A 19,091-nucleotide genomic window follows, 5' to 3' on the forward strand; every position below is an offset into this window, starting at 1 on the left:
TTGAACACAGCACCTGATAAGCAAACATCGATGCACAGTTCCATCCCATAGGGGCTGATAGACATCAGAGCTAATTATTCCATACGGGACAGAACAGAACAGACCAATATTCGATACAGCACCACATGTACATCAATCAGCAGCCTATAGCTTTTCATTAGTCAGCCCAGTGCAAACGATGGATTCTACTTCCATGTCCTGGAACATCGTCTAACCTCGTCCCTTTCCTCTCTCTGCTGCTTCTTCTCCGTCTCTCCCACTCTCTCTGTTGTCTCTGTTCACATCGTCGGTCATGATGAGGCAGTGGCGCTCTCACGTCCTGACTCATCTGCTGCCATACCAACAGGAGATAACTCTTCCTCCTCCACCTCCTCCTCCTCCTCTTCCTCTTCCTCTGGCCTCGCCTGCTCCTCGTCGCCTTCGTCCGTCTTCTTTGTTCAACAGCTTCTTGTGTCCTCACGCCTTCGACTCCTGCTTCAGTGCATCAACAGGTTCTGTAATCAGAACGGAAGATTACATCGAACAGAGCCACTGGTTTAGAATAGAAAATATAAGTAACTGTGTTTAGTTACAATTAGATAGTAATCAGAATACAGTTTAGTTACAAGAGGATTATTTATTTGTGTGTCTGAAGGTGGTTTTATTGTGAATGTTTAGTGTCTCAATCGCCCCCTGGTGGTCAGCTGCAGTGTAGCTCATAAATCCGGCCCCCTCCATGTTAGCAGATGGGACATGGGCCAAACTAAAAAGTCAAAATACACGTCAATTTTTTTTTCTTTTTTCGTAAATATTGTTAATGTCATTCTTCGACGTTTTTATCACTGATACATGTTTAATCATAATTGCTCATGTTTACGTATTCGTATTCATGTGCTCTCTCTCGCTCACACACACACACACACACACACACACACCTACAAAGTATACATATGCTAAGTCGTGGCACACAGAGGACCAAAAAAATACTTGTGTTTTGATTAACAATATCATAACTCTAGATCTGGGCCTATATTTTTCTTATTCTTATTTTTGATATAATAAATATTCATAAAGCAGTTGCCACCCGGCCCGAGGACACGTGTGGTTTGTGAGTTGCTATGAGACTCATGAGATTCAACGTATAAATAATCCTGACATCTTTTAAAAACTCCTCGAGGCTGCAGGAGAATAAAAACGACGCGCTAACATTGTGTTAAACGAAAAACACGATGACACCTTCGTCCTGTTTAAACATATATTTGTTTGTTAATTGATTGATTAATTTGGGGAGTTCAGACTTTTCCTCTCAGGCTCATCTCATCTTATCTCTCCCCTGTTATCGCTGTAAGCAGGAAACATCCCCTCGACTCATTAGGAAGCCGTCAGAGAAGTTGGCTTTTGTGTTTAATGATTATAACGTTCGCAGGTCTGAATGTTCTCTGGAACTTTACCTGAACTTTCCCTAAGTTTGCTAATGATATCAACTTCTGCAATAAAAATGACATATTTCCTCAAATCACATGCCTTAATAGAGTGGGATAACCCTGAGCAATTACTATAATCCATTCATCCAAATGTTCAATTGTCTCTTGCCTTTCTGAACCTCGCTCCACTTTACTTTTCTTAAAACCAATAAAGCCACAGTCAGATTCCTCCCATGCACATGTTTTTACTCATTTATTCTGATTTTATTTCTATGTTAATGCCATTTTATTTTTTTTTTGCGAGTGCACACAAAACCATATGTCAAGTGCCTGGCAAGCCCAATTCTATTTAAAACTCCGACCACCTCTGTCAGGAAAGCAATTACTAGTGAGGGTTTCATTTTAATTTAAATGAGATTACATTACAGTGACATGAAAAGGGGGCACTGTCAAGGAAGGGAAGAACACCAGTGAAATCCTTTTTATGTTTCCTCCGCGCTGGCACCGGGAGCGAAGACTTAACTGCATGAAGACAAACTGTGTGTGTGTGTGAGAGAGAGAGAGAAGATGTATGTCAAAGTGTGTGTGTGTGTGTGTATGTAAAAGACAAAGACTGTAACATATATGCCTATACATGTATCTTAGAGCGACCAGCGCCTGAATATTGAAAAGCTATGCTCGGAGACAGAGGAGAATAATTACTGCGATGCCTCGGGCTCGAGTCGATAGAAAAAGGCCCCGTGCAAAGCAACATCAGTGACATAAAGCTAAATGATATGTCATTTTCGACTTTTATTTTCATCCTTCCTCTAATCCTCTCAGCCGCTCGTATCTTTGTTGGTTCCCTTTCTTCTTTCAAAGCCACCGCGGGGCCTGTGTGAATTCAGCGTGTGTATCATGGAAAAGCATACCGAGCATCTGGGGCTGGCTGCTTCATTACCTGGCGCGCAGGGGAGAGAGAGCCGTGTCAGAGGAAGCCGTCAAACCAACTTTACGGTCTAGTTGCGGCGTGTGTGTGTCTCTCTCTCTCCCCAAAGGTGAATTTTTTAGTAAGATGGCGGCGCATCATGTTGTAACTGTTCTACTCTCCTCTCTCTTTCTCCTCCTTTGCCTTCCTGCCTCGCTTCCGGCCTTGGACTGAACAGCGGATGAACTTGGGATCGAGTTCATGGGTAAGACACTTTTATTTTTTATTTTTTCCACAGTGCTCAACCATTCATGTCTGTGAAACACCACACACAGAAACACACGATCCAGCACAACAAGGCCGCTCACCTTGGAAAATTAATGTGGGCCAGTCTCCATGGAAACACCGCGGTGGTGAATTAGGTGCATTCCGTCTGCGTGAGGAACAGTGCTGTTAGAGAGGAGCTGTATAATGAGTAGAAAGCAATAAAGTCAGACCTGCTGCATGTCAATGCACGAGTGTGTGTGTCCATACGTCTCTGTTGCGTGTGTTTATCGTCAGTTAAGCGGCAATTTCTGAAACGATTTTTTTGTTTTATAAGTTGCGACACCAAATTTGTTAAATTTAATCTACATGCCTCCGCAAATGCAGAAAAAGTTCACTAGTGGAATCGGAGGTAATGAAAATGCAATTTAAACCTCTTTGGGATTCAACTTGATATTACTTAAGATACCTCTACAGCTCCCAGGTGGTTAGGAAATCTTTAAAAAACAAATTATCCAGCCCTCTTTCTATATAACACTCCAGCACACACACCAACACACACACACACACACACAAACACATGCTGCAACGCTCGCCCCTGTTTTTTTTCTTCATTTTTCTCTTCGCCGTGCTCGCCGGCTGCCTTTTGTGCACACATAAAAACCAACATCGCGTGCTGTGAAGTTTTCCATTAGCATGGCTTCATACGCCGCCGTCACATCACACACTTGCTCCAGGAAATGGAAGGGGAGAGGAGACGCTCGGAAAGAGGAGCCTGTCTGCACACAGCGCTCCTCAGCTCAGTGATTTTAATCTGAGGACTAAATTAGTTCAGAAAGCAACTGCAGGTGGGCGGAGGCATTAGAGAAGATGAGGAGGGGAGCGATCGATTGACGGTCGGACAGATGACTGACTGACTGACGTGGGGATTTTTTTTTATATTTCTTGTTTTTTGGGCTGTGAGCTGTAAGCACTGGGGCTCACTTGCTTATTCATTGTGCTCCATTATGACTCCCCCTCTGCTTCGATGAATCATTTGACGGTTGCACTATACAGTGAGTCCGAGACTGTGACAGTTGGAGTCTGAGACTGTCAGAACACAGCAGAGCTCTGTTTGAAGTGGAGTGCTCCAAATATCATCTTGTCTTTTAATTTTGCTGCATTCTTCTTTCCACCGAGCAGCTGCAGCTCCGTGTCTCTCATGTGTCTCCGGCTGCCCCCCCCGTTTTGTCATGGATACTTTAGCGTGGGCCTTATTATAGCGTTTTCTGTCATATATAGAATGGTTGCTATGATATGGCTGCCCATATGGGATTGTCTTGCCCTTATGTCAATACGTCAGGGCTCAGCCAATACAGCCGAGGCTCCTCAGTTCGTTCCCTTCGCCAACGAGCACTTGCATCTAATTACAAGAATGCCTCGTAGGCATCAGGCATGAAAGGCCTGTAATGGTTTTATGTACAGACTGCATGTTGGTTTCTCCTCGCAGCCATTCACCGGAGCTTTGTAGACAGCTGTTTTTATGCTCCGATTTTTGGAAAAGCTTAATTCTTTTATGCCCCCAAAAATATAAAAGGGCAGAGGCTTGTCTCAGGTGGTGCCCCACACGACGACGAGGCAGCAGGGGGGGATGTTTCTCACAGATTTCAAACATGCAAGAGGTCATTTCACTAATGGGAAAAGGCTGCAGGGTTTACATTTGCTCAGATATTCTTCTTATGAGCAAAGAGCCGACTTCAGCTGCAACTTCTGCCGTTCATTTGTGAAGTGGAGCTTAAAGCCATCCGCTGCTGCGTCCGTGACAAATCGCAGGACGGGTCAGGAACGTGTTGACGGCTCCACCACTCAGAGTTGTTTTCATATTAGTGTCACATACTGTTCTGTATGAGTTCTGTCATGCACAGTGGATCCTCACAGACAGAAGATGAATTACCTTGCCCTGTTATTTTAGTCAAACTACAATTTTTGGACTAAATTGTGGTAAACTATTTTAATTGGCTACATTTGTTTTCATGCTATTCTACCCAAATTTATCATAATTCAAATTAATATAATTAAAACTAAGTATTTACAGCTATTCCTGTGATTTAATTAAATACCTCTCACTCCATGAAACCAACTTATTACTTCAAGCAGTCATCAATATGTGTTATCAGTAAATGTTTTTGTTAGAAAATATATTGACGCTGATATATCTTTATATTCAACAACTTTCTAACCACATCAAATGGATCCTGTTTAATGAAAAATGTGCATATATTTAGAAATGATAAAACATTTTAATTATAAACACTGGTGTCAACATTATTTATCTAGTTTTTCAAAACTGTATTTAACTTTGAGTTGTTTTACTTCTCATGAAGAGTGCTGGACAAAATAAATCTCATTATTATTAATACAACATCACAAATCCAGCACCAGTCAGACTATAAAACACAATTACACCTAAATGAGTTAATTAGTCACACAGCAGATTGTGCTTTTCAGTGATGATATGCCCGTGAAAGATGACTCTAACTTTCAATCTAATTACAACATATTATTTGTTGCAATAAATTAAAGCTCCAAATGTGATTGAATGCGTTCAGTGTGTCTCAGTCATTTCTGATCACAGCAACCAGAATTATCAGTGTAGTCAGTTATCAGCATTAAACAAACAGCAGCGTGTCACATCTGGCCGCCCCTGCAGCATCTCTCTGCACTGACTCTATTTAAATCAAACCCAGCATAACTTTTTTTTCATAGGAGCTGATATATATATATATATATATATATATATATATATATGCGACTCCAGGATGTGTTCACATGTTATTTTTATCCTCTGCCTGCAGCGTTCTCACAGTAAAAAGGTTTCCCTGCAGTTTGAACTCAGTTACACCATCTTACCCTTTAAATATGTTGATGCGGCACTGATGTAACGCCGAGGCAGAAACTGAACAGAGGAATAAAAATGGTGCAAACACACCTCACAGTTGCACTGGAGTGTAAACTTTGAACACAGGAAGCGCTCCGGTCGTCACCGTGGCCTCAGAAACACGGCAGAGAGCTGGAGGAGGTTGATGGACCTGGGCAGACAAGCACGAATGAGGAAGACCTCCCTGGACACTTCTCTGTCGACGGCATCAAAAGCCACAAACAAGCCCTCAAAGGTCACGGGCAGGTTGCGCCGATGTTCTCTGCACTCTTCCCTGTAGTTGTCAAGGTGCCGAGATCTGACACGCACGGGGATTTATTGTTTTTGAGTGTGACTGAGTGATGTCACGGGAGGTGTTGTTCGAGGTCGCCGGTGACAGCAAGTCTCTCTCCAAACTTTTGACGCTGGATGTCAGCGAATTAGTTGGATGCCAAGTAGCAGGTTTTAAGATGGACAGTTGCTTTCCCTCGTTTTGACCACTGCACGATTTGCCGTGAGAGTTTCTTGGGATAAGCCGGCGCGTGCACCGCCTTCGCCTGCCACGCCACGCCACGCCACACCACGCCACGCACTGCACTAAGTAGCGCAGGTCTCCAATCCAGCTGCTCAGTCAGACACATATCAGCTGGGATCAACTGCTTGTCCCAGCTGCTTGTGACCTTAAGCTTCTGTTGCTGATGTGCAAGGGTTTGACAAGAAGCTCCGGGAGCATTCATTTGCTGCTAATTCCCTGTCGCCATCAGTCTCTGAATGCTGACACACATGAGGAACTTGCACGCATGCAAACACACACACACACACACACACACTGGATGTGGCCCCTGCTGGGCCGAGTCAGTCCGCTGGTGTTGCCTGCTGGGTTTGTCTGAACGAAATGATTATCACACTTCAGTTAGCACATGTCACTGAGCCCTGCCCGTGTCGCCCATGTCCCCGTCCCGTGCTCAAACACTGACATTTACTGACAGCCGCATTGGTCGCTTTATGCTAATGCAGATTGTGGGCGGATGTCTTGTGTGTGACTCTCTGTGTGTGTACATCCGCCCACCGCTTGTGTGTGTGTTAATTCATCATATATTCCCATCCTGCTCGCTCAGCCCCTATCCTCTGTGTCAGGGTGGAAATTCAACGGCCTCAACTGTATTCTCTCCTCCGCAGAGAGCGGTGACACCTACCAGCGGCAGGTGCTGTCCATCTTCAGCATCGCCTCGGGGATCTGTCTGCTCGGAGTGGCGTGTATGGCTCTCTACCGCCGCAACAAGTGAGTGATGCCACCCAGCACCACATTAGTAGAGTGCGCCCCCGGCTGTGCAGAGAGAGCACTTTACTATCGTGGCATGGAGCCCAATGAAAGTCTAAGTGTGAGTCAGCTGGAGGATGTTTTAGCGGCGTCGAATCTAAATTGTGTAGGAAACATCCGAGACAGATACTCATGTGAGATTGATTTGTAAAGTGGTTTTGTCAGGAAAAAAAAAAACGCTTCCCACAAAAATAAAAATACACAAAAACGAGGCAAGAGCTCGAAAAAGAAAATGTTAGAACTCCAAATGTGTGTGTGTGGAAGAACGGTCAAGTTCACTGGCAGGGAAGAAGGAAGATAATAAATGTAGACGTAAAAGTAAAGAGAGGGGAACAAGGAAAGTAGAAACAAAACAAATAATGGTGGAGCTCCGATCGGTCAGCGGAGCCGGAGTCACGGCTCAATGGTTTCCAGTTCATTTATTGGATTTTAGCCAAAACCCGCAAAACCTTGTTAAATTGAATTCCTTGTCCCGAAAAATGTTGTTTGACTCCTCGGCTTCACAGAGAAGATTAGCACAGTTGCATTCTTGATTTAGTTTGAAGACTACACAGAGGAGTTTGAGATAAGAGAGACACTTCTACATTTTTTAAGGACCCAAAGAAACGAGAATCAAAGGGGAAGTTAATTATATGTGGTTATAAAGTTTAGTAATTAGAGGAAGTGGCGTGGCAGTGGGACTATCATCACAATGATGCTGGTGTTTGCCAAATATCCCATTGTTGCTGATTATCATGGGCAAAGAACAGCAGCAAACATGAACTAATAACTACTGTAATATATTTTACTATACTATATAATGTAGTAAGCTGATCTATAATAACTGGGCCTGGGCTGAATTTAAAGGGTCGCAGCCAACATGAGTATTTTTCTGCTTTCGCTGTTTCATAATGTGTCGTTTAAGTATTTAAAGTGAGTCGTCCCACAGACCATTAGTTAGTCGCACTTTGTCTTGTTCTTTTTAACAAGTTCAGACGTTTGCCTCCTTAATTTTAACATCTCGCCACGTCCTTTACTCGGGGAAACGTGTAACGGGCCTCTGCTGCGGAGAGAGTTTAGCAACCTAGTATTTAAAAATGAACATTTAATGGTGAATTAACATTTAATCCCAAAGTCTTAAACATCAATTAATTTTTAATCCAATCAAAATTTAATCCAAATGAAGCAACATTCTCAAATTCCATGTTTAGCAAAGCTCAGAGATGGAATTTTACTTTTCTTTCACACACTCGGTTCAAAGGGGCCTTTTTATGGTTCTGGCTAACGAGTGGAAGTGATTCTATTGGATAGGTGAAAAGAAATTAAGCTATTTATGGTGCACGAAGACAAGGACGTCTGCTTAAGTCTCCAGATGCACAAATAAATGAATCTCCCCCCAGCACCATGATTGTGACATGTTTTCTTCACTAGATCACACATACATGTAATTTTCCTTTGATTAAAACATGTTAACAACCAGAAAGGTTCCTGAAACCTTCACTCTGTGATGTGAGAATCTAAACTTGTGTCTCCGGTTGTAGTTTTCTCTGGAAAATCTTTTTTTCACCGGATTTATCTTCTGACTTTCTTACGTTGGAGTATTATTACAAAGGCATGAAATGGACGTTTCACAGTTGATTGCCTCGATTCAATTTTCCCTTGTGCAACACATCTACTCTCCCAATGCTATTTTTGAAGCCTTTGTGAGAAATTCTAACAACCATCAAACGTACAGTCACAATAGGACAGAGTAGAGTAGAATAGAACAGATTGCAGTAAAGTAGAGTAGAGTATAATATAGTATAATATAACAGATTAGAGTATAGTAGAGTAGAATATAGTAGAATATAACAGATTACAGTAAAGTAGAGTAGAATAGGGTAGAATGGAACAGATAAGAGTAGAATATAGTAAAATAGAATAGAACTGAGTAGACTATGGTAAAATAGAACAACGTAGAGTAGAATTGAGAAGACTATAATAGAGTATAGTAGAATACAATTGAATAGAGTAGAACAGAGTAGAGAAGAATCAAATAGAGTAGAATAGAAAAGATTAGAGTACAATAGAATCGAATAGAGTAGAATGTAGTAGAATAGAACAGATTAGAGTAGAATAGAATAGGAAGCCTTTTTGTTATTGTACAAGAGAAAGCAGACATTAGAGGTGCTACTTCTGAAAATTGTGCAAATTTATAAAAGATGCATGTGCTTCTTTCTCCGCACGTACACAGTAAAGTGTGTTCTTGCTGCACACGTGCGTCTTAAGAGCCACAACACTCATAGAAATCAATGTCTGCACTAAAAGAAAACAGGTACAGAGTATTCTCATTAGTGAGAGGGCAGGAAATACACTGACCACAGCAGAAAAAAAACCACCACCACGGTTATCTCGGCGAAGAAAGCCTCTCCGGGTTGAGAGTAACTGTATATTTGACTCATAACATTGCAAATCTCTCTCTCTTTCCTCCACAGGAGACACAGGGAAAAACTCCAGGCTCATTTCTCTGATAGCCGCAGCCTGAGGGACTGCAGTGTCCATGCCTCTGGCCTCATGTCCAAGTCCACTCCCAGGCTCCAATACAGCCTGCAACTCCAGAAGGTAAACATTCATGCAATACTAATTATAAATCCTAATCATCATATTCAGCTTTATATATGTACTTATATATGTATATGTATATATGTATATATTATATATATATATATATATATATAATATGTTTGAAGTATTTCTCTGCGGAACAAACCAAACAGTTTACAGAGAGCTTGTCAGGATGATGTACGATACATGTCTTAATAATCTTTCTCTTGGCTGGAGCCTGTTGTTCACACTCGTATCTGACATCTGAGCTGAGAGACGTTGGGGAGTTATAGTTTAAAATAAATGCCTCGCGTGTTATACGGGAAAAATCTGCTTGTCACGCTCACAATGACAGATTCCTGTGACAAACTGCAGATTGGAAATTCTAATCTGCAGTGTGTCGGGAATCTGGAATTCACCATGCAAGCGCAGCAGCAATACTGTAGAGTAGAAAAACAGGGTTTAATGTTTCACCACTGACAATAGGCCGAGAGTGTATTCTGCAGGTGCGTCGACTTTTTGTGTTGAAAATGTTGACTTTGCAAATGGAACTTTTTTTTGTGGACCAAGAGCTGGAAGATGGAGGTTTGTGCAAAAAGTTATCAAGTTGTTTACTCCCAAAGAAAAACGCAAACCAAGACGCAAGTGGTCAAAAAGGACAAAATCGACTTTGGGCAGCTGTTTGTCACGATAACAAATCACACAGACAAACTCCTGGTTAAGTAAAAAAAAAAAAGAAATGTGACCCAGTCAATAACAGAAGAGGTGGTGGAGGAGGAAGATGGCACTAATGAGCCTGATGTCGCCACTGACTCCCGAGGTAATTGCGGCCTAATGGACACTTGTAAAGGTCTCGTCGGGAGTGCGCTCGCCATTACGCGTTAGCATTTCCCCGAATGCACCGGAAAACGGTCACATATTGTGTTCATTCATTATCGTTTGTTTTTGAAATTTGTGTTTTTGTGCTGGTTTCTTTCATCCTTTGAAGAAAGTTGTGCCCACCTCTCCTCCCTTGATCCTTTCCCATCATGTGCCTGTGCTAATGTGCACCTGATCTATATAAAGGTGGAACTTTCTTGGTTTTATAAAAATCATAAATATTTAGTTTCTTCTGCAATATGCACGTGTAAATGTAAACACCCAATTTTACTTCACTGATTACGCCTCAGACGGCGCGAACGTTCGTCTTCCGACACATTTAGGCGACAACAGATGTATTTGTTGTCGTCAAAAAACAAATTCCTCTCTCAGGTTCAGCCTTGTTCTGTCATCTCTGCATTCGCCAAACGTAGCCTGTGCCGAGGCTCTTTAATAATGCAACAGCGCCAAGTGTCACCCACTGAAACAAACACCCCTGAAGCAAGCCCCACCCACAGAACTGCAGTTGGCACGATCTGAGAGTTTCCAGAGGATGTCGTTTTAAATTACGGCTCTGAGCGGTTGACGTGTGAGAAGTGGTACGACATTTTATGCAAATCTAGTCGCTGTTAAGTAGCTGTGTTTTTCGGTGGAGTGAAAAAGAAAAAGAAAAACACAGGTTTAAAATGAGCCGGAGCGCAGCGGATGTTTTCAGTGGCGCCACAGAAATATTCATGACACTCTGCTGAGAAACCTTGAAAGTGTAAAGAGTCCCAAAAGTTCCACTGACACAAAACCGTTCTCGGCGCAGTTTAGTGCATTTCAGTCAGATGCAGGCCCGGTGTCCCATGGCACAATCGCAGGGTATTGTATTAACACTACGACTGTGAGGACGTGGTGAAAGGAATATATAGTGAAGCCCCCTATCTACACTGAGCCGGACACAGCAAACCAGAGAGAGAAATACAGCAACACGGAAACACGAGCTATACTAGAAGAGTGTGAGGGAAGCTTGAGGTGGGATGTGAAAGATCTCTGGCTATAAGCGCCCAGGAGGGTGTGTGAGCTGCACACACAGAAGATTAACAAGTGAAACCTATTTTTCCACATGTTTGACACAGCGAGCCCTGACCACTGCTACTCTCCTCCCACTCGCTCAGCCTGCTGCCATCTTGTGCCGTGGGCGGTGCGGTCCTAAAAGTTCTCCGGGTTCTTCTTTAAAGTTGAACTGACACAGAGTGGAAACGCTTCAGATGGAAGAACAGAAAGGAGTGTTCTTCAGGAGGCTTGAAAGCATTCGATGCAAACTACTCAGCGGTTTCTACCGTGTGCGATTGAGGCAGGAGCGTTGAGGATGAAACCAAAGTACCTTTTGGTCCTGGTCTTCCACATGTCAAACTCTATGATAAACTGATGCGCTGCTGCAGTGCCCTTCGCGGAAATATAGAGCATCAACTCCCTGAAAGACTTTTTCCCCTCAAGGTGCAAAGCAAAGTCTCCATATGCTGACGTCATTGTTCGCATAGATCACAGATCACTAAACCTCTTGGTACCGACACACCTGCACTCACATAGCTGACTTCTCTGTGCACCAGCAGGTACTTGGAGACATCCCTGTTTGTTCCATCTGTGAGTGCAAATCTGGAAAGGTTCCTGTGCATATGCTCCCTCCATCTGTTGCTGTACGTGTAATAAGTTTGAATCGCCAGGTGACAAAAGGTCAAAGGTGCAAAATACCCTTGATTGACACTAGAGACCCCCTGAAAGCCTCAAAAGCAAATTCTGGGGTCTCTGGAAAAAAATTATAATGAGATATTTAAATATTGGTCTCTTATAATTGTCAATAAAATGTCATTTTAAAGTACTATGTGGTAGGCAGGGTTTCCACTACTTTAATTTTACTACCGCGGCCCAGGATTGGGGCAGACATGAGTATCCTGTGCTGTATGAGCCTGTATGTCCTATGTCCTATGTCCTATGTCCTCCCTCCTCACTCCCTCACTGCAGTTAACAATAAACAGCAACTCTAATCCGAGGTCACTAGGATCCGAACACTCCTTGAAGTTTACTTTGGGTTTTGTTTGATTCTCTCCAGAGTTCGTTGCCACTGGGTATTTCACAAACTGTTATTATGGCTCCTTTCAGAAACGCTTTTTAAAAATCAAAAGAGAAATGGAGAAATCGTATTGCATCGTTAAACACGTGCCACCTCCCCCCCACTGTTATTTGAATCAACACCTCAGCGGCAATAAAACTGCATCTGTAATAAAAAGTGATGGAGTGTGCACCCGTGAGACACACGCCGCTGAAACAGACATGCACCGACATGAAGGAAAAGGGGCACAGAGGCCGAGAAGACTCAAAAAAACTCAATTCCCATCAGCCGGAAGCTGGAGCGCTGCTAACGGACTATTCCAGTCTTACTCCAAGAAGAAACCGAGTCACCCTCAGGAGCGACAGGAAGCTCTGGGGGCGAGGCTACTGTATGAATACTGCACGGGGACAACAGAGTGAATGGGGCCCCAGACCAGAGCTTTGTGGACCAAAACATCTCTAATATGCCACGAGGCTTCTGTTACACCAAAGTCAAGTGTATAAAGCTCCGAGGTCAAAAGACACAGTGTCTTCTTTCCGCAGAGTCGATACTGCACCACTTTCTGAACACCAAAGTCATTTTTAAATTATGAGACGTGAGAACAGGCGGCATCAGGCGCAGAAGAGCGTGTTTGAGTTCAGTTTGTGGAAGGAAGTGACACTTTAATCTGCTGGGACGGAAGCAGGGAAGCTTCTGTAGATATTGGCCAGTGCAGACAATTAATAATGTGTATTGTGCATAATTATTTAACATGCTGATATCTGGAAGAGCCAAAATGGCGTTTGCTGTCAGTCTTGGCTCGAAGAACCAACACATTGCTCAGATTCAGTAGTTTCCCAGTTGGTCTTAGGAGTTCCCTCGTTTTATGAATGGTCAAATATCCCATAATGCACCATTCATGCCCTATGATTTGATTGCAGACTGTGTATAAAGATGTGCGACATGACAGCTGCCCAAAAGGTGCAGCAAAATCGCCCCCTGATGGCCGGCTGCAGAATATAGTTCTTATCATACTGAGGTATTTAAAGATGCAAATTTCCAGTATAAGTTAGTTAACTGATGCTGATAAAAAACAGGGTGGAACGTCATGATTGAGACTTAATTGTGTCGAGCGGGACCTCGATTCAGCGGCTCCATCGGCTGAAAGCACAAGATGGCGCCCTCATATCCAGAATATTTCACGGCACGACTTTGCATAGAGCTCAAAGTTGGTGAACTTTCACCTGCGATATTCGCTTCCCACATCACGTATGTGTGACCATGTCCTCGCTGTGCACAACAGGAGGAAGCGCAGACGCCTCATCCATCTTTATACACAGTGTATTGATTTGATGGCAGTTAAAGGCGGAGTGCTGCTGCTCTGAATGCACGGGGTTGCTCTACTCCTAAAGTCGGTTTATGTTGTTCTGCCGGGCTCCTGTATTTTCCCTCTGTCTCCCCTTGAAACGAATCCACTTTGCTCCGTGTTTATCTAAAGCTGTCACGAGTGGCATAAAATCAGGCAGAAAGTGAGATCGCAGGGAACAAGTGGAATGGGTTACGCCACGCGGGTCGGCCATTGTCTGCCAGAAACTATTTATTTTATCCCCCGACGCAGATATCATCCTCCAGGAAAAGTTTGCCACAGCAATTGCTCCAGAAAGTGCGGCGCTCTCTCCGCCCGCAGGGTATATGAGAGGGTGGCCAAAAATGATCCTATTTTCTTGCCCGGCTAGTGCACAGCAGTAACTGCTCCCACTGGGAGTCTGGGGTGCGAGGGAGAAAAAGAGGCTTATCGGCCAATGAGAGCCCGGGACCGCTTCTAAGTCACATGCAGTCGCTTTAATGATGTACAATCAGAGGAAGAGAAAGGGCAGCGGCAGGAAGTACTGTAACTGGAATAACAGAATTATCTCCTGACTTAGTGCTTCACATGGGGGGGGGGTTCTCGGGGCATTCACGGCCGCAGTGCCAGAGTTTTGTCTCGGGCCCCGTTGTGAGATAATGGTGTTAATTCTGATAAGAATAAAGGGAAAGAATACGAGGGGAGAAATACTTTAGGAAACTATTAATGTAATCTTGTGTAGGATTAATTCCTGAGTGCGACAGGAGCGCTGCGAGGGCCAGTGTGGAGTTTAAGCACCAAGCGTCCCCTCCTAAGCTGCAGTTTTAAAAATGTACAGTGTAATTAAAGACACCCTGCGTGAGACGCCGAGAAATAAAATACCAATATAGTTTTTATCACCTGCTTGTTTCGAGGTTGTCGGCTTAGGCGAAGCACCTTGTAAGTTGGATTTAGAGAAGTGCTCTGTAAATAAATATGATTATCGTTATTGTTATCAAGGGGGGTTGCATTAGGGAGAGAACATCCTCAGCCTAACTGGGGATTTAACCCTGAGTGAGGACGCGCCGCTGAGCCACCAGCATTGTACATCAAACCCTGAGCTTACTCCCTGTGTTGTTTCACGGTATCACTTCCACCTGAACGTCTCGTGTGAGGATGTTGATCATTGCGATAAATGAATCCAAGCTGAGCTACAATAAAGACATCTTTTACAGAGCGTAGATAATAACGAAGACGCATCCTGAAGCCACAATTACCATGTTTTATAACCGTACCCGCTGTTTCTTCTTCATGTTTTTTTGCAGAGCTGCAGTTCTCATGGATCATCTGTTAAGGGCGGCAGCGCGGCCCCAGGCACATCCACGGTGCCCCCTCCTCTTCTCGGCAGAGCGCTGTCCAAAGGGAAACGCTTCAGGTGAAAATGTGACATCCTTTTTAATTTCCAGCCCCTGTTTCATACTGTATCTTTCACTCCGTCAGCGTATATCCAGATATAAAAGGCAGCCGAGTGAGAAATTCAATCATCCTGCAATATGGCCGAGAATAGAGACCTCCAAATAATAAACAGATCATTTGTAAAATTGTTAGAGAGATTGATGGTGATTGTGAGTTGGAGCAGCGTTGTTAATATACAGTATATCTCGGGTGCGTGGCCAACGCCATAAGCTTTGCCAGCGGGAATATCCTTAGTCAGATTCAAGGGTTTTACAGCAGGAGTGTTGCTATGGCCACTTTCATAAAAAGAAAATTAGAGGCTCTCAAAAAAAATCGGCGGCATCTTTATGAATTGGGTTGTATCCAGTAAATTGTGCAAAGTGATTACATGTGCACTCAGGCAGATTGTGAAATGACTACTTGTACACTGATGGGGGGGTGAGAGATCCTCTGATGAGAAGCAAATTTTAAATGTGCAGAGTTAAACATTGGTTCCTTTCATGCTGTCCTTCAAATGACGCAGGGATCTCTGATGCAGTGGTGCTTTGTTGTCAGAGTATCAAATGCCGCCGTGTACAAATAATGCAGGGATGTGGGTATAGATGCAACAGTGGCTCCGTCAGGGATGTTTACAGAACGCCTTCGCTTCCCTTTGACGATGCGGGCGCAGGCACACTTTGACAAGTGATGACATTCAAACACACAAGCTGCAAGAAGTAATTTCAACAAATGTTTATCACACGAAGCCCTAAGATTGCTGAAAAATGTTTGCGTGCTGCTAAATGTCTACATTGCACTCGATCTAATGGTGTGGAGTGGCTGTGGAATAAACTCTGTAGCTGTTAGAGACTGTGCGTACGTCTCCATATATTCATTTACAATGTCATCACATTGCTATGTGCATTAGACAAGCTTTCAGCGTGATGTAACAAGAACATACTGTGCAGGATGCACAGTGATTAGAGGCAGCGATGTTTGGGGAGATAATGGCGAGCTCAGGTTGTGTGTGTATACAGGCAAAGGGAGTTTTTTCCATGTCTGGTTGACTGTGATGACAACTTCAGTGAAAACCCCGCTGAGGCGGCATGTTGTTCTCTGTTTTAATGGACCAGTCATGTGTCACGGAGGGAAAAGTTTTTGGTCACGTGTGGCTGCAGGGATGGTGCCAACTTGTCCTGCGGCACAGTGTCACGCAGGTGCCTCCGCGCGGAGGGCAGCTGACAGTCAATCATCTGTTCAGCCTGTTGTGGGGGTGGGAGGAGGCGGGTGGAGAACAAGACTGTGATGGATGATGTGGAGACGCTTGCAGCTATTGACCTGAAAAACTAGACCATATTGTGAGCTATCAGGAGAAATGCCCCATAAAAATCATGTCAATATGTGCCATCAATACAGCTGCCAAAGGTTACCTGCGCATCATAGGTTTCATCACTGGGTCTGTGCAGATTGATTCACCTGCTCGGATGCAGACTGGATCTGTTGAGGTGGAATTCTGTTGACTTCACACACAGTAAATCACTTAAGATATAGACATAAGAAGAGAGACAGCCGTGTCGCCTTCTCTCCAACCGTCCACAGTCTGCAGCCACACCGGCAGCAGGGTGAGGCTTCACTGAGGCACCGCACCGCTTTGGGAGAAACGCTAAATTTAGCATCCTAACATGGCCACGGTGACGGCACTAACTAGAGTTGCCAACTTTCTCACGACCAAATGAGGGACAAAAGGTGACACCAGCAAGCCACCTTTTCCCCGGCAGTGTGGGTGTGCGTTCGTTTATTCATATTTAATTGGAAACACACAAAAAATATGTATTTTCTATTGACAGTATGTGAATATGCTTCACAATGACAGATCAAGCTAAAGAAAACATTTCGAATGCAAAAGGAGGGCATGAGTCACAGAGTCGGCTTCTTCCATTGATTTCTTTTCCTGCTCTTGGCTGCCTTTTGTCTTTTTGCCCAGCTGGACTAAAAGTCCATACATGAAAAGTCACAGTTCACAGATGTCTGAAGTTCATTTGAGTTAATCTCCGTCTCCAATCTGCGTTTCTCCAGTTTTGATCATTTCATGGGAGAAAATCCGCTGCACAAAGGCGTTTGAGCCTGGCACGCTGAGGACAAATGAGACATGTTGATCGAGCTAGCTTCCCCCTATGTCTTGGAAAAGTGTCTCCCTTGTCTCACTGGTGGTTTCCAGTTTTCTGTATTTCCTCGCGGCGAGCACAAAACTCTCCTTTTGAGGGCAGCCTCCGCCTGCTCCATGCAGGCTCCTCCCAGATCCTGATCCGTCTGATTCACGGCGCCATTTTCTGCTGAGTGAGCAAACCACATCTCAAACATTGCTGCCTTGACATTTGTGCTGAAACTCGTTCTTCTATTAGAAAAACCTACCCTGTTTCCACTGAAGCATCTTCATTTTCAAAATCCAAACTTGTAAACCCCTGTGACGCTGAGCAGGTTTCCCTAAGGGACCAGAAGTATGAAGCAAGAGCTGACCAGCTCTGCAGGAGATGATCGACGTGCAAACATAACACATCATTTCACGCCACTCATTGTCAACAGAAGAAAGACAAATGCACGCAGCTCCTGTTTTCGGGAAGCAGATACTGTGAAGTGGCTGTAGATCTTCATAACAAATGACTCAATATCCACTGACAGCTGATCGCAGGCGTGCACGCAGGTGTTGTGAGCTGTGCGAGCCGGGCAATTAGCTTTCAGAACTTCTTTTGTTTGTTGGCACTGCTCAATATCTGGTGAACAGAGAGCGGTGTTTCCCCAAAGCTGACATCGGCATTATCTGCTGCATTGGCTATGATGTGTCTAATAACCAGATCCGGACGGTTGCAGAGCTTGATTCGTGCCATTTGCAGTTTCATCACTGTCTCCATAAAAGTCAAGCAACTCCGTCAGACACTGAGGAGATATCTCACGCACACTGGAAACATTTTTCTTTTTCCTTTCCATGAGGCATTGATGGAAACTGAGAAAAACACTGGCTCACTTCGGTCAGAGACTCATCATCCAAAAATATTCCACGGAATCTTTGGTCCTTAAACATTCATCGTGATCTTCTCACCTTCCTCTCCGAGCGCATCTTCTTCACATCATTTGAGTTGTGAAACCAAGCACGGCTGTGTTAGGGAAGATAACTGCGATGTACACGTACGGGGCTACGAGCAGATGTCACGAAGAATAAACCAGTATTTCTTGCACCTTTAGCCCTTGTGGCCATCTTGTACAGCTTTTTGGAAAGCATGCTATGTTAGGTCATGCTGAAGGATTTCGTTGAGTCACCCATTTCTTTGCTTTCCAAGTTTGTTCTAGTTGCAGGGTGATAAATCTGGAGGTTTATCCAAAAGCCAAACTGACCAAAATACTCCAGACATTACAGAAACTTGGCAGGAATTGGCAAAGAACCAACCAAATGTTCCCAACTTACAAAACATCCCAGTAAATACAGGACGAACGGCAACTCTTAAATGTTAATTCGTAGCATATAATGCTAACCTTGCTCGCCATCTTACTACAACATGATAGCATGAAAACCTTTGCTAATTTACACTAAATACAAAGTATAGGCTGATGGGAATGTCACTTGTTCCGACGGCCATTTTCGTCATTTGACCTGATGATGGCGCTAGCTCAAAATCAGGTGATCACAGAAGTTAGTCACGAACCGTGAACCAAATGCCATCAAAATCAATCCAACCGTCGACAAGATACAAGATACAAAGATTGTCAACATCATGATGGCACGAGGGGAGGACCTATCATCAGTTCAAACTGCCAAGGCAATCAACACATCCATTAAGTAATCTCAAGTGGAGTCAGTGAGTTTCTCACATGCTGAGGAGCAGGCGGAGGAATCCTCGGTATCCAGTGTGAACATCAGAAGTGCCATGTGGGGGCGTATCCTGTTGCAGCAGGGTTGTTTACCCTTCATGTGAAATACCATCACATGCAGTCTGCCGGTCACTTCTGTCTCCCAGCTCTTCCCAGGGGAGACAGAATGGCTAAGCCCGACCAG

General features: G+C 44.0%; 1 protein-coding gene across 1 annotated transcript in view; it reads left to right on the forward strand.

Moving 5' to 3' along the window:
• nrg3b (neuregulin 3b) overlaps nucleotides 1-19,091 on the forward strand; it is a 177,097-nt gene that overhangs the window by 150,830 nt on the left and 7,176 nt on the right. The window contains exons 4-7 of the mRNA XM_035146551.2: nucleotides 2,549-2,575; nucleotides 6,650-6,752; nucleotides 9,245-9,371; nucleotides 14,935-15,044. Of these exons, the coding sequence (XP_035002442.2) occupies nucleotides 2,549-2,575; nucleotides 6,650-6,752; nucleotides 9,245-9,371; nucleotides 14,935-15,044 (367 nt within the window). The remainder of the gene's footprint in view (nucleotides 1-2,548; nucleotides 2,576-6,649; nucleotides 6,753-9,244; nucleotides 9,372-14,934; nucleotides 15,045-19,091) is intronic.

Source organism: Hippoglossus stenolepis, chromosome 21 (assembly GCF_022539355.2).
Source record: "Hippoglossus stenolepis isolate QCI-W04-F060 chromosome 21, HSTE1.2, whole genome shotgun sequence".
NCBI classification, from domain to species: domain Eukaryota; kingdom Metazoa; phylum Chordata; class Actinopteri; order Pleuronectiformes; family Pleuronectidae; genus Hippoglossus; species Hippoglossus stenolepis.